The 16,577-nt window shown below is 41.2% G+C and overlaps 1 protein-coding gene across 1 annotated transcript; it reads right to left on the bottom strand.

Moving 5' to 3' along the window:
- Window positions 1-1,996: 1,996 nt before the first annotated feature.
- LOC145439072 (uncharacterized) lies at window positions 1,997-4,882 on the bottom strand. The gene is made up of 3 exons (XM_080316541.1): window positions 4,357-4,882; window positions 3,994-4,140; window positions 1,997-2,094 (listed from the first exon to the last, which is right to left on the bottom strand). Exons 1-3 carry the CDS (start codon window positions 4,415-4,417, stop codon window positions 1,997-1,999), a joined length of 306 nt encoding a protein of 101 aa, XP_080172667.1. The 5' UTR covers window positions 4,418-4,882.
- Window positions 4,883-16,577: the final 11,695 nt, after the last annotated feature.

The raw sequence follows: 16,577 nt of genomic DNA, 5'->3' as shown, positions 1-16,577 counted from the left end.
CGAATTTCCGCTTCAAAAATTGCAATGCCAGACGGTTGGATCCATCACATTTGGCGCAAATGAATATCGTAAATAATTTGCTACGATCTATTTCTAGCTAGGCTATGGACTAAAGGTGGGGAAACTATGGCCCGCGAAAACAATTTTGTGCTGCCGAAAAAGTCACCAAGAAGCGTTATCAAAAATAAATTTGAATGCCTATAAAATATGTTGACTGCAGCGATTCGATTAAATTGTCACCATGATATTTATATGTTATAGTGTTACTACAGAATTTTTTTATTCTCGACCTCTGGACCCTCGCATTATAAAAGGTGTCGTTTGCTAAACATCAAATCACTTTTACCCGGTATTGTCACATAGTTATATTTGAATAAACGTTTAAACAGTTTTACTACTATCTCCCCCTAATTAGCGTCGCATTAAAAAAATCAATTCAAAATAAACATGTTTAAAACAAGACCCTAACTAAAAAAAGTTTTTTATGTCATTTCAAGTCATGACGTCATTGTTTAAGTAATTATTACGCTGCCTTATATTACACCCGCTGTCGTGGGTACTGTCATTTCCTTATTTGCCGAGATGCTGTTGATCTGTACGTCTAGCTAATATAATAGTAGTTTTAGCATCAGCGTTCTGTGTTCCTGGTCATTGGATATATGGTCTAAGTCAAGATAATGTTACAGGGTAGTCATTGATCTGACAGATTAATCAGACATCTATTCATATGGATTACGCTTGTGGATTTCATTGCGCATAATTCATGTATCATCAAACTAATACACCACTACCGCAACAAAATTATTATGACTTGTTGGCCGCCTGATATCTCTTTTGATGCTTTGCACGTGATTGGATACGTGCCTTGAATAATATTCTTCTTCCAGATCAGTGGTTCCCAACGTGGGCGATATCGCCCCCCAGGGGGCGATTTGGCGGTGTCGGGAGGCGAAAATAACGAAGAGGCGTTTAGGGTCAAAAACAAGGATAGGGGCGATAGGGGGGCGATGGCGCGGTTAAACGGCTATATTGGAGTCAGGACCGTAACTGCTGCACCCCAAACCCCCAAATACGGGTGGGGGGCGAACTCGAAGGGGGACCAAAATTATTTCGTGAAATACCATCAATTATAGAGTATTTTTTTACAAATTCATGCAACTTTTTCAAAAAATTTTCCCGCTGGGCGCGATTTCAAATTGTCATATATCTTCATTTTGGGGTACCCGTCACCCAACAAAAATACGCGTGATTTCTAAAAATGGGAGACTTCGGCGTCAGCCATTACTGCACCACGACGCACCAAGACATATGAAGTTATAAGCCATGTAACATGCGACTCCGAGAAGTGTGCCAGAACGATCAACAGCGAGAAGACCTTGGCCGAAAAAGAATGCCCTTGTGCTGACCGAAAACTTCGATACATATACACATATGTGTAATTTTCCGCAGGCGCCTCAATGGCTCTTGTCGAATGTTCCTGTCCTGAGGATCTGAACCCTATACTCAGTGGTTCTCAACCGCCGGTCCGTGGACCGGTGCCGGTCCGCCAGACATTTTGTAGTTTTATACTTCAATTGCAAGATAAAAAAGGTTGAAGGCTTCTAAATTGATAAAGGAAGCAACACATCACATTTAAAACTGAATAAAAACATCCTCATTTTATTCGTACTGCGCATGTCGTAGTACGTCTGGTGGTAGTTGGAAATGAGCAAAGGTGTTTTTCCCGACTCCGAAACGCTTCTTTTCTCGATATTATCGAATAGAATAATAATATTCAAGTTGGTTTATTCCATGGGTTCCCAACCTAGGGGTCGCGACCCCAACGGGTCAGTTTGCCTATTCTACCGAGTCGCGGGGACAGAAATGGTATACCAATCACCATTGCAAGAATGCCATTGAACCGGGTGGTATCGGCAGTTCATTTCTGAATATTTTAGTTCATTTTGCAAAATACAAAATAAAACGACCTCTGAAAACCCCTGGTGTAGTCGGTTAATCAACGGCCTTCGGCCTTCGACACACTACCGCAAAATATCATGGATTCCGTCATAAACACAAATAAAACCCTCAAAATGTCACTCTTCAGTAGCATTCCTGCAAAAAATGGTTGCATGGTTTTATCGCAATTGCATTTCGGGTTTATTCAATTTTTGAAGGTACACCGGTCCGCCGACTATTTATTGAAATTTTACCGGTCCGCGAGCTCAAAAAGGTTGAGAACCACAGCGGCCTATAGGACAGTGGTCGGGAACCTTTTTGGTCCGAAGAGCCATATTGGCCCAATTTTTTTCATTTTACCTCCCAAAGAGCCATACATGTAAATCAAGTGTTACGTCACAATTGAAAATTCGTGACGTCATTGTAGCACCAAATCGAACTCACTATATACATGGGATTTGTCGTGTGCGCCACATTTTCTCTGTAAAAACTCGTACTAGTCATGCTGGTTGCCTTATTTGAGCATGTGATACTTGAGTTACTAGTCCTGATGATCCTTTTAAATGCGAGCACTCATGATCACATGCGTAGGTGGAGCCAAACATGGTCACTGCAGAGGTATATAGGCCTACCCGCTGTAAGCTGTGATACATCAGGGACGCGGGGTTGGGGGAGGCAAGTGAGGCAGTGCCTTACCTGTTGTCAGGGTAGGCGAACGAATGACTATGAATGACGAGATTTTGAACATTTTCTCCCGAATTCACATAAGTTGCATGTTTATTGTTCGAAAATAAAGCACGAAACGACAGGTAAGGCACAGACGGGCCTAGACTCACCATCGATAACGCGATTCATGGTAAATAGTTTAAAAGTTATTATAACTAATATCTATTGATCGAATGTATAGCTGTTGCACATATTCCGAAAAACTAAATAGTGATCGATTTCTCAATTCTCAATTCAAGTATTCGACGGTAATATATAACGTTGCACTGCACGCCTACATTTTATCGCCGGTACCACAGAACTACTTATCAATCAAGAACGTGGATAGCTATGGCATTCTTTGTAATTGTGAATGTCACGTCCACGGCAGTTCAATTCGCACCGTAGATCAAGAAGACAATGTGTATTTGATAACTGTGTTGACATATGGACGCCGTCGCCACGTGCGCTATTTTCTTTGAAGAAAGAAATACCAATTTGAAATCATCTGCTTCTTTTAGTTTGGTACGTTTTGGCGATTTCCATATCTTCTGACATATAGCAGATAGGCCTATAAGAGGTCACGAAATAGCATCATGTAACGAAGTCCGCCCGAAGATGTTTAATTACTATTTAGGGATCCTACCTTTCAAACACACCACACTCAGCTCTACCTGTAAATTTGATTAGGGGGCAGAGAGAGGATAAAAAATTCCCGACCATATTGACCAATTTAATCATGAATTAAAAAAATTTGTTGCGCTTCGCGCGTTTGGGCGAAATACGGTGACCAAGCGGTACATGAAATAACGTGTAGCCGATATGTAGCGACAAAAATCCTTTTTGCTATGGGAGGTCTGGGGTTTTATTTATCACCCTATGGGGGGCCTAAGACCAACGTTATTTTAGTGGGGCTGACGAAGTGCTGTTGCGGCCCTGATTGGAGTCAAGTCGGAAAAATGACTTTTTTTAAAGTCAAATCATGAAAATTTAGCTGTAAAAGTGTAATGTCGAGCCGAAAAGTTGACCTTTATTTTTTATTAGTCAACTCGCCGGTGATCCCAGTTCGTATTCCCATTTTCGGTTCCCAATATTTGGGGACAATGATCGGCGTGGAGCTTCAAAAGGGGTCACCATAAGACACCATATTGAGTCAAAAAGCGTTACACTTGCGGCGATCGCTATCATCTCATTTCTGTTTTGTTATTATTGCTTGAATGGTCGATCGCCTGAACGTTATCTGCTGTAGGCCTAGGTATATCTAAACCATTGCGTTTCCATTCATTGCTTGTCTTAGTTAGTGAAAGCCTTGGATTCAAAGAGATGTGTTCTATTCTCAACAGCACTCACCTTGGTCAGCAGGGCTCGTTTCTTCTTTATCCCTGATAATGTTGTAGACGACCTTGTTCCTTTGGATCTGATCACCAGCTACGACGTTAACTGGACACTTTGTAATCTCGAGATTGACATTTTCACCTCCGGCCAAAGTTGCGAATCCTAAGACACACGTGATCATTGTAATGCGTATGGACTCATGCATAGTTTTACCATAAAATATTATAGATTCGGTTATGATCTTCGAATCCTATCGGTATTTTATAAAGACAACGAGTGAAATGTGCTATATTCAAATAACTTTACAACTGTTTTATATGGGTTATATTGATATGATTTTGAAGGAAGCTTAGCTCAATTAGTGTAAGTATTACATACCGCTTGATGATGTAGGCATGACATCGGCGACACCAGAATTTTGATTTTGACCTTCCGCCATGGTATTGATCAGGTGCTACTAATTAGATAACGAAAGGAAAATACTGAAAATACAAAGATCAATTACGTTTTATAAAGAAACATTTTCTGAACAAATAATCAGTTGATATTATTAGTCCAGAGCCATTCTAATATATCTGATCGATATATTTAATGAATATGAGCTGCCGAAAGACACTTGCTCAAAGTTTGTAGCCCTCCAATATTATTAGAAAAAGATGAGTGTTATAACAAATAGTTTGGAGCAACATGCGATCAATCTATGTGACATGACCGGGCAAAAGTGAGATAAATCAAATCGAATACATTAAAAGTATATTTCTCGAGGTGTAAAACCGGTAAGTTGGATAGCCCAAGAAAGCTGAGAGCAACATCATGCTAAACATGTCGTTATCTTAGGTCCTACATAACATCCCGACGAGCTCACTAATTTGTACTCTCTTAAGCCGAAGGTGAAAATATTTACATTGATGTATTTGAATTAGATGTAATTCACGCAGTTGCGATTTGCCAGAAGACTCTAACGGTGTTAATTCATCACATGTTTTGCACGTATTTTACAAGAATTGTACAACGATGTCGCCGATACCAAAGGCATTCGACTTTGCGATGCACTCGTTGTGTGTACTGATTCGAGACGTATATAAATATGATACACACAAATATCCTCGGACCTAATATTGTAAGGACTGTAATGAAGACAATGGGTAAGGGGGAGCGCCGTGACAGCACTTTATCAGCCCCCCTTAAAACTATACAGTGTATACACGCATTGTACATTGTGTGTGTCTTGTTCAGATAAAAATACATTTTAAGTGATATTGATGTTATAGATATTCATTGTATTCGCGCACACTTCTTCTGATCCCGTAGACGCAAAGTATATCTTAAAACGTTCATGATAGCGGAATCCAAGCAACACCCGTCGTTCCAATTCTACTCGGTAAGCCTTGGGGGGTGGGGGGGGTGGGGAATGGAACATCATAAAAAGAGGTAGTTTGCCTTCAGTGGAAAAATATAGTATTTTGGGATATTATCTGTAAATTATAGTGGCTATTAACCTGGGTTCGTTCGAGCACATTAAAATAAGTTCAGCTCATGTCAAATAACAGCTCACCTTCATGACCAATTGACCATGACATGTCAATACAACAAGCTGGGCTCATTTCGCACTATACAGTTTGCACTATACACCCCTGTAGCATTTACGTGGAAACCAGAAATGAGATTAGAAGTAAAATGAGAACATCGAAACAATAAACGAAACAAAAGAAGACGCGCTCTTACTGCGATTGTAACTCTGCAAGGTTTATCAACAAATGTTCAAACCCATGACTGTCGAGCTCCGCCAAAGTGGCAATATAATATGCAGAGCCTTCGAAATGAAAGAAATGTGACAAAGGTAGATATCAGAACAAATATCCGTTCTAGGTATATTACGGCATCAATATATAATGTTCATATCCTTTGCGAAATACACTACTGGAAAACTCGCTAATAGTTTGATAACCGACTTATCTTCTAATTAACAATACGCCTTCACTAGCTAACTATTTGCGGCTATATATTACCTCCCTGTAATGGTTCAAACGCAATCCGCAATATCGCAATGTGATAGTCAAGTGGGTCATCAGCTGTCTTTTCTATCGACAGTTGACCGTTATTTAGTTACAATCTAGCAAACATTCCACACTCAGACAATGTAGCAAACACCCCGCACGCAAACAGACTATAGGATGGCGAGCGACCATTATGCTCGTATGGCTTGCGACATGATACATAACGCAGAACCCCCCCCCCCCGACCTATCAAAAGCTTGGCGATTCCGCTTCATTTCAGTTCTTTTTGCAAAATCTCGTCAATGAATTGACTTTCGAAATGTTGCGGAATATTTTTAGGTACCTGTATCATTAATTAAAGCGACGTTAAGGAGTACGTGTCAGCTATAGGTATTACCTAATTATTTTCATAGTAACGTAAAATCATGGTGTAAAATTTAACTTGTAGGGTACTACATATATAGCCTGTGATCATGCAATGGGGCATTTAGAAATACGACTGATCGGTTTACCCTAATAGATCATGTTGAGCGGTCTATGACATTTGACGCTGTGCTTTATTCTTTTCAGAATGGAAATGTAATTGAATCTACATTCTACATCAGAGGTCGCCAACTGAAAACGGGTCGCGGGCCAATTTTTAAAATTCGTAGAGGCCGCGGGCTGCATGCCTTCAATATAAAGATAAAAATAGGCAACGCAGTTTAACAACTACGTTTTGATAACTCTACGTCAGTACAACTAGAGTTTCATTTAAAACAAATGGGTTGTTTAAAACACTTTGTTCAAAGCATTTTTAAACGGTGTTTTAAACAAAGACTTTTTAAATAATACAAAATTCTGTTTTTCTCAAGATGTCAAATTATGACATATTTGTGTAAATACTTTCCAAAAAAATATGTTGTATGAGCCTACGGACAATTACCACCCCGGTATAGCCGACCTATATCGATATGGGTTGGTTGCAACCCTCAGAATAGTCGGTTCAACAGTCAAAGGTGTCTAAGTAACTATTTTGACCCTATATTTTCTATTGTCAATGTCAATCCACTATGACGTCATGGTTTAAAAAAATTAGAAAACAAAAACTAACATGTTTTAAACAAGAGCCTTGTACAACGTTGTGCTCTCCAACATGGGCGACAGGCATATTTACTACAAAAGAAATAATATTCAACAAAACATATCGTGATCATCACTTAAATGTTATTTCGAACTATGAGCTGCGCGCGATACCCAATAACAGTCTTCAGCAATAGTAGTGGTCAACCATTTTGCTATTCCTGGCCGTATTTCAAGCACTTATATGGCCCACCGGCCGCATACTAACGCATGTAGTCGAAATAACTCGCGATCCGTAACTAGAGGTGTAAAGCCAGTTAAGTACGACACTGGTCCAATATTTTTATATAACTGGATTATGTACATCTGCACATTTGCACGCATTCGTTAAAATACGAGCGATATCGTTGCAACAAGATACGCGGGTGTTGACGCAACTGGACTTCGGCTATGAGCGAGGTATAAATCAATATGCACCTCCCAGATAGGCAAAGCCGCCTTCTCCATTTGGATTGTTATCGTTACCGTACGGCAGCGGGGCTAAATCCATCCTGTTTTCTGGTCAACACCTTAGCGCCGACGGAAAGGAGTCATACTATTATCCACACGGAGAAGAGCGTGCACGGAATTCGTCGATTAATGTGGCTGCGTGGATCGGGTGTCTTTCACCAGTTTAAAACAATATTTGCTCAAAATCTACGGTGGGTGCGAACTTCCGCGTCCGGATGCGAAAACCCGATGATACACAGTGTTCACGTTGGCAAAAAATCAACTCTGGTCCTATCCAGCGATAAATCGAAAGTACGTAGTCTTGACACGTCTGATCCAGATTAATGTATTTAAATTCATATTACCCGCTCTATCATGGCTAAAACACTATCGTGTTTACGCGAAGCGCAATCTCCTGTGTTCACAACGCTTTCCATTGCCATAGTATTAGTAGTGTTATATTAGGATTACGGTTACCATATTTTGGGAATGTGAAAAGAGGACACGTTTTCAAAAATTTCAGACTTACAATATACTGGAGTAAAATCCCAAAAATTGTAATTTATACCGTGTTCGGGGTCGGTTGACTAAAAAAGGGTAATATATCCATCTCAAGTCCCGTAATACCGACTTTGTAGCAGATTTTCTGTTGGTTGACTAAAAAAAGGTCATTTGTCTAGATCAAGTCCCGAAAAAAACCCTCCGCCCGTTACTTGCCCGCTGATGTCCTGTATCTCAGTCCAATTTCCACATACGTTTACCATAATTCTCAAAAAAGAGGACATTTAGGCGTCCTCCGAGGACACTTTCAAAAAAGTCAAAAAAGACGACAAATCGTCGTATGGTAACACTATGTTATATTCGTTGAGGCAACAAATTGAATATGGATCGGGCTCACCAACGAAGCTGCATTTTATGCATAAATGAAGATTCGAGCAAGATTGCGCAATTCACATGCGTGTAGGCCTATTTATCTATATCCTTGTCCAAGACAACTGAAACTTGCTATGGCGCACGCGACACTCTGTTCATTTTATCCGTGAGTGTACACGGCCTTAACTAGTACCAAGGAAATTATTATTCACTAGAAACAACGATGAATATATTTAATTTCCACGGGAAAGAGTGGTATACGGAGATTGCTTTCGGCCGTATAGTGGACACACGCTACTCGGATACCAAATTTAAGCTCTATCAAATATAATGGAGAATTTCAGTTGCCGTTAGCACCCCCGCGCGACGGAACGGACGTAAGTTTTTGGGATGAAAGTCGGCAAGTAACCCAGCAACGACATCAAAAACGTAAAATATCGGTCTACGTTGTCCTAAATTTCTACTGCGATTAGGTGAAACTTCAGCTCAACAAAAATTGTACACGAACATTAGTTTAGCTCAGTGGTTCTTAACCTTTTTTCGTCCAGCGCCCCCTTTCAAAAATTATCGTGCTCCAGCGCCCCCCAACCTCATATTGTAAGGAATGCAATAAAGACAATGAGTAAGAGGGAGGGCCGTAACAGCACTTCTTCAACCCCCTAAAAACGATTGCCTTGCGCACCCATAGCGTGATAAACCAAACTTTCGAGGTCTTCGCCCCCAAGAACCCCGTAGCGTGATTTCGATGGTCAGCAAAGTTTGTGTGGCCTGTTCGCCCTAGGTACCAAAATTTTCTATAATGCATGAATGAATAGGTCGTAATTACATATATAAGTCGCTATAAACTTTTTATCCTCTCAGCCCACGTAATCGGATTTACCAGTAGCGCTGAGTGAGCTGTTGTATGGGAAAATAAAGGGCACGTAATTATTAATTAAACATATTCGGACGTGCCGGTAGGTACAATTAATTCGTGACCAGGGCCGTAACAGCACTTCGTCAACCCCCCTCCAACAAAAAACGTTGGTCTTGGGCCTCCATCGGGTGATAAACCAAACTTCCGGGGGGCTTCGCCCCCAGACCCCTCTTCGGCTATTCGCTATTTGCCGATACTAGTCATCTACATTGGGTGTCCATTTACTGTTGCAGCTATTCTCGCCTAGACGCGCGAAGCGCGAAAAATTGGTCATTATGATCGGGAATTGCATGTATATTGAGATCAATATTTATCCTCTCTCTGCTCACGTAAACAGATTTACCGGTAGAGCTGAGTGATGTGTGATTTAAAAGGTAGAACCCCCCAATAATAATTATACATCTTCGGGCGTATACCCGTTGGCAGGAACGAAACGGCACTTCGTCAGGCCCCCCGAAAAAAACCTGGGTCTTGAGTTCCCATAGGGTGATGAACCGACCGCCCCCCATCACGTTGTTGGCTTTTGCCACGGAATCAGCTGTACTGTCTAGCGAGCCAGTGCGAAAACTTTCGTCAATTCATGATAAAATCGGTCAGTAAGATCGGGAATTGCATATCTATTGCTATCAATTTCTTGTCCTCTCTGCTCACGTTACCAGATTTACCGGTAGAGCTGAGTGAGCTGCAATGTTCCCTCTAAGCTGCGCACGTGCACAGTGCTGACACGGTCTCTGCGCACGGAAAATCTACGTTGTGCACAACAAATCCGAAGTTATGACCTTTTTTTAGTCGTTACGCACTGTTGTCCAAGGGTCAGCGCAGTGAGTTGTTGAGTGTGCGCAGACTCATCAAAACTTAGAGCGAACATGGTGAGGTGTCTTGGAAACTGTAGGGCCCGAAACTAATAATTAAACATATTCGGGCGGGAGAACCCGTTGGTATGACTTCGTTGCATGATGTTATTTCGTGACCTCCTGTCTGCTATATCAAAAAAATATAGAATCGCCCAACAGGGATATCGCCCAACAGGAATATGTAGTTTTAGATATCCCTGTCGGCCAATCGTACTAAACTAAAAGACGCACACCATTTAAAATTGGTATTTCTTCACTGGCATATAATTTTTCCCTGCCAGATGGAATTCGTCTTCTGGGGTTCAGATTGCCAAGACAGGAACATTCGGTGCCAGTTAGGGATGGTGCGAACCTCTGAAAGGTACAGGTTCGTGTGAACGCGAACCTTATTGAAAGGTTCTGTGTGAACACGAACGTGAACCTCATGACGTCACGTGACGTCATATTGCTAATTCCAATCCTATCTTTCAGTGAAGTGATAGCCTATATCGTACAGTGTACAGCTGTACACAATACCTAGCGACGACTCGGGCCACATAATGCCACAATGCTGAGGTACATATTGGCGTTTTAAACGTCGCTAAATGTATCAACTCAGGCAAACAAGTGATATAATAATCCCATAAAATCAATATTTTCCGTCGTCCAGCCAACAATTTCGACGACGACTTACCAGGGAATAAAAGCTTAGGCCTCAACGGTCCAGCCCAGACCGGACAATGTATTCGGCGTCTGAGTATTGCTACATTGATATCGATCAGAGTGTAAAACAGGTTTCTATACTTGCTACCGATTTTACTCCATTAACAAGTTATACAGCAGTAGCCAACACCTCAACCGTACGGATTTGGATTTAATGATACAATGAACCTATGCAGTCAAGATTGAACCTGAACTCCTGCTAGATTTTTTACATCAGAAAACGATATTAATCTCATTGATTGGGGGAGTAAGCATCATTGCTGACTACGCATTTCGCTCGTGATGTTGTGCGATTGCGGGTCAAGCTCACAGCAGAGAGTCACTAAATGTTCACAAAGGGTAATAAAGCTGGATATTTCGAGCAAACAGTTGTAACAAAGCAAGTAAAACTTTTGAAATTGTCAAGGTGCATGGTCGTTTGGTCGTTTACTGTTGATTTTTATACTGCCAGCGCCATGCATTGAGTGACCCGCAGTTGAAATGCAATAAATTTGACGGAAAAATGTCATAATGAAGTGAAAATTGTAATATACGCGAAAGGTTCACAGTGCAGAACCTGCCAAGGTTCTGTTGTGAACGTGAACCTCTAAATTTCCGAGGTTCACACACAGAACGCGAACGTGAACCTCGCATTCACACCATCCCTAGTGCCAGTCATTTAGGCGACCATGGACAATTAAACCTATATGTCTTTTGTAGGCTATATATAACGAAGTTTTCGATGTTAATTTGCTCTGAATACTCATTAAGGATATGTTCTACCACCACATCATCTACTGCGAAGCCATTTTTCTCCAGCGCCCCCATACCGCCCCCTGAGCCCAGCGCCCCTATATCGCCCCCTGAGCGTTTCCGCCCCCTTCAAAATCGCCAGCGCCCCTTGGGGGGCGCTGGTGGTAAAGTTAAGAACCACTGGTTTAGCTTGTAACCGATACAATTGAGCTGGTATCTTTATTCATGAGTCTCCAAACATACGAGTCAGTTTACTGTCACCAAGTTATAGCAAGCCTCTGGATGTCCTAGTAATTCCAATTGAAACTGTTGATCCAGTCATCAATTATGTAACGAAGTGATATCTAACTAATATTTCTCTGTTGATTTACGAAAAAATTATGAGCCTACGTCAAGTCTTCAAAATCCCGGACATTTGGAATATTTTAGAAATTGCTCCCGGACGCTATAGTTTGAACAGTGAAATTCCGGACATGTCAGGGAAATTCCGGACGTATGGCAACCCTATCTAGTTGAGAATGCCTTTTTGCATAGGATTTGGTTTCATATATTTTATATGTTTTTTCTCCATTTAGTTACCATGCCTTTCTAGTATTTTGGATTTTAGATCTCACAAAAACGTCGGTACGATTTATATTGTGGTGTTGAAGTTAGTTGCACACTTTTCCACACAGCGGAACCTAGCTTTCTCTTTGAGCACTTTTCAGATGAGCTGACTCTAAGCCTAACCATAAGTTTCGCCAGTACGTACTTGTATTGAAATGAGTTGACTGGATATTCCACATGGAGAACGAACTCTCTCCGCGTCTTAACTTAACGATGTATATCCAAAAAATTTATTACCTCTGGTTGTTAATACCCGGCGCAAGCCATTTAAAGCCAGCCAATTAAACATATATATTGTATATATATCGAAGTTTTGGGTCACCACAAGGGCATTCCTTCTCGGCCAAGGTCTTCTCGGAGATGCATGTTACATTGCCTATAACTTCATATGCCTTAGTGCGTCGTGGCGCAGTAATGGCCGACGCCGAAGTCTCCATTTCCATAAATTCTACGTAGTTTCGTGGGGAAGGGTACCCAATAATCAGATATTTGGCAATATTAAATCGCGTAACTAGCGCGAAAATTTTTCGAAAATGTGGCATAAATTTTAAAAAATTCTTTAATTTATGTTAATTCACGAAATAATTTTGGGCCCCTTCGAGCTCTCCCCTCCCCAATTGGGGGGTTTGGGGTGCGGCAGTTACGGTCCTGATCCCCACTACCCAGCACTTTTGTTGTCACAGAGCAGCTATTTGCTGGTTTGACTACACAAGACACACAACCACACCAGTACGCAAGAAAATCGCCTATAACTGCAACATAAAACGAATTGTGAACAGATACCAGTAACGCTCATAATTTCGCGAAAGCGTTATTTCATGTCAAATTAGTCGTGCTGGAAGCGTTTGTGACGCTATCCAGAGTCAAAAATGAGGTTTTGTGAACAACACACAATGTAATTTTCGATACATACATTCCAGAGCAGTTAACTGGTAGCGGTAATTGCGCATGTGTCTCCGTGAATATGCCGTCTGTCCTCTATATAATTTTGAACAAATGCGTCTATTCCCCACCAGAAACCATTGACCACCGCTTGGGAACCACTGGTGTAGAGTGTGGAGAACGGCACAAAGGTACGGATAAATATGTTATTTCCTTATAAGGCTATGCCATATGCCATATATAATAGACCTTTTGTTGAAACAAGAATTTTGATCGAAGTGGCTCACAACTTACAGCGGCTCCAAGTATACTCAGTTAGGACAAATTCTGTGTAATGCCACTCTTAGGATCAATGTTCCCTCTAATTTTTCATGAGTCTGCGCAAACACACCAACTCATTGCGCAGGCCCATGAACAACAGTGCACAACCAGCCCCCTCCCCATAGGGTGATAAACCGATCTTCTGAGGGGCTTCGCCCCCCAGACCCCCTCAGGCCCTACACTTTTTTGCGCTACTTATCATCTACATTGGGTGTCCGGCCGGCGGGTGTATGGCCTAGACGCGCGAAGCGCGAAAAATTCATATAATTCATGATTGAATCGTCAATGTGATCGGGAATTGCATACATATTGCTATTAATTTATATCCTCTCTCTGCTCACGTAATCTGATTCACCTGCGTAGGACCCCTAAATAATTATATCAAACATCTTCTTGTCTATTGTGTCAAAAGATATTGAATTCGCCCAAAAGTACTAAACTAAAAGACGTACTCGATTTCAAAAGGTCATTTCTTTATTATTCTTTGAAAAAGTTGCATAAATTTCAAAAAAAAATTACTCCATGATTTATGTTTATTCACGAAATAATTTTGGTTCCCCTTCGAGCTCGGGCCCCCTAATTGGGGGTTTGGGGTGCGGCAGTTACGGTCCAGTGCGTATCAACAAAGACATTGATAGAATCAAAGTACAGCATTTACATTTAGTTTTATTGCATTGACACCAGATAATCACATTATGAGTGAAGAAGGGGATCTACGCTGTGAACATGATGTGGTCTCGAATTGAAGTTAAGCCATTGAAGGCATTTTTTTCAAAAAGCCACCGCATTTTTTTCAAAAAGCCACCGCGTTTTGGCTGCAGCTGAACTATTTTCGGGATATGCACCATACCACACGTGCTACTCTGTGGTGTCGCAAAGAGTTGAAAAGCATTCACGAGCAATAATGACGATAAACCTCGACATCATATTTTGCTTGCATATTTTGAGGGTGTTTTGGCTTCAGTTCGAGTGTGGTGGCTTTCCGAAGAAAATGAATGCTATTCGTTTGCTATTTTGCTTCTCGGCATCTTTTGCAGAGCAGACCTTTCTCGCTCGGAAAAAGAAAAATTCTTATCTAATTTTACAGTTTTTTCTTCCGTTTACACATGCCCCGACAACCATGATATGTTAAACGAACCTTATTTCTTTGTTAATTTGGCTTGGTGAGGGATGAAAAACTACCCATTCGTTTTGCCATGATTAAAAGCGTTCACTATAAACAGTGCTAAGCAGAATTAGCGAATATTCACGCAACTAAGTAAAGGAGAAAAGCCCGACAGCGAGAAAATCTCGACCGAAAAGGACTGGGCTTATGTTGACCGAAAACCCCGGTGTCCAATTGTCCATAGGCAATATTTGTCAGTGAAGAAATAGCAATTGGGAATCGTGTGCGTCTTTTGGTTTAGTACGCTTTGGCGATTTCAATATCTTTTCTCATAGCAGACTGGAGGTCGCGAAATAACAACATGTAACGAAGTAATTGTACCAACGGGACCTCCCGAATATTTCCAAGACAGCACCTCACTCAGCTCTAGCGGTAAAACTGAATACGTGGGCTGAGAGAGAATTAAAAATATAGCAATATATATGCAATTACCAATATTATTGACCGATTGAATCAAGAATCATGGAAAAATTCCGCGCTTCACGAGATTAGGGCATAAAGCATTGCCAATCAGTGTATAAAATAAATCTCGCTCGGAAGCAGTGTTAAAAACGTGCATCCCGATTGGGTTTAGTCTGACGAACGGCTGCTTCAGCCATCCCAAATACATTTTTATATATTTATAGAACAACGCGGATAGGGGTTTAAAGAGAGATCATAATGTATCATGTGTAACATTGTTTCAAAATATGACGGCAAATATTTGTAATTAACCGTCACTTTTTCATTCCCCAATATCAACACATCCACTGAACACCATTAAGTGTAATTCACTCCTTTCAATTTAGAAATAAAATCAATACGCAGGAGAATACAGCTAAAATTTCTAACTCGGCCCGCCAAAATATTTTCTGCTTCTCATTTGGCCCGCGGAGAAAAATAATTGCCCACCCCTTCACTATGGACTACTAGTATGAGACATCCATACACGCACGAGTGACGAGAACGCACTGCAAATCAATACATGCGATCGATGTAGGCCTACCGCGTTAAAACACTGATGTGACTTCTTAATACCGGCATTGCACTCATTAGTATCAAGACATACATTCAGATTTAATGATACGAATATTCAAGTCTGACTGAAGCAAGAACAATATATCAGCGTATGACCTTATCGACGGAAGATTCCCGTTCAAACGAATCGAAAAAAAAATCAAAACTTCTGCTGATGAGAAGCTGATGTAACTCAACGTCCTGCAATGCACAGTTGCAGCATTTCCCGATCAACGTTTGCAAAGGGATGGATTTTTTTTAGCAATATTGGTGCTTGTACTTGCATATTCTGCATATTATCCTATCTCGCCATAGGTGATCAGATTAGTCTGATGGAAGTGATGACTTCGAAAATCCACGGCATGTAATTGTACAGTAAATCTTACGCACTGTTCATGCCACGCGGAAAAGACTATTCGTTAGTTTCTCGCAGATCAACTTCGAGCTAGCGCATTGTTAGTTATAACTTTGTTAAACCAGGTTATTTCGCCATTCCCGGAAAGATTGCGCTACTGGAATGATATCAGTATCGCTCACGCGTACGAGTCCATACTAAAAGAAAAATCTCTTTCGTGAGGCGCACGTGATTACAAATTATCATTTCTTCGCGGAGCGCAATATCTACCTTTGCGTGCAACACTTGTATCTCGGTTTCAGACTTCAGCGATAACAGTATTTGCCCCTGGCAATGTTTCCTATAATTTTTCTCGAGTCTGCGCGCCTGCGCGGTCCCTTGGACAACAGTGGGCAACGACTAAAAAAAAGTCATCACTTCGGATTTTTTGTGCGCAGCCTAGATTTTCTGTGCGCAGAGACCGTTTCAGCACTGCGCATTTACGCACGTGCGCAGCTTAGAGGGAACATTGCTTAGGATGCGCATTTTAAGATGACATAAAGTACTCTATTGCTTTATTACATTGCCGAACACCTGCGACCGTAGAGAAAAATTGTTTGCACCGTTAAAAAGTTTCAAGTTTTAATGGCACGTGGTCTGCGCCATCGGT

Source organism: Botryllus schlosseri, chromosome 1 (assembly GCF_051294905.1).
Source record: "Botryllus schlosseri isolate E-star chromosome 1, Bs_hap1, whole genome shotgun sequence".
Classification (NCBI taxonomy): Eukaryota; Metazoa; Chordata; class Ascidiacea; order Stolidobranchia; family Styelidae; genus Botryllus; species Botryllus schlosseri.
This window is presented reverse-complemented; position numbering and strand designations above follow the sequence as displayed.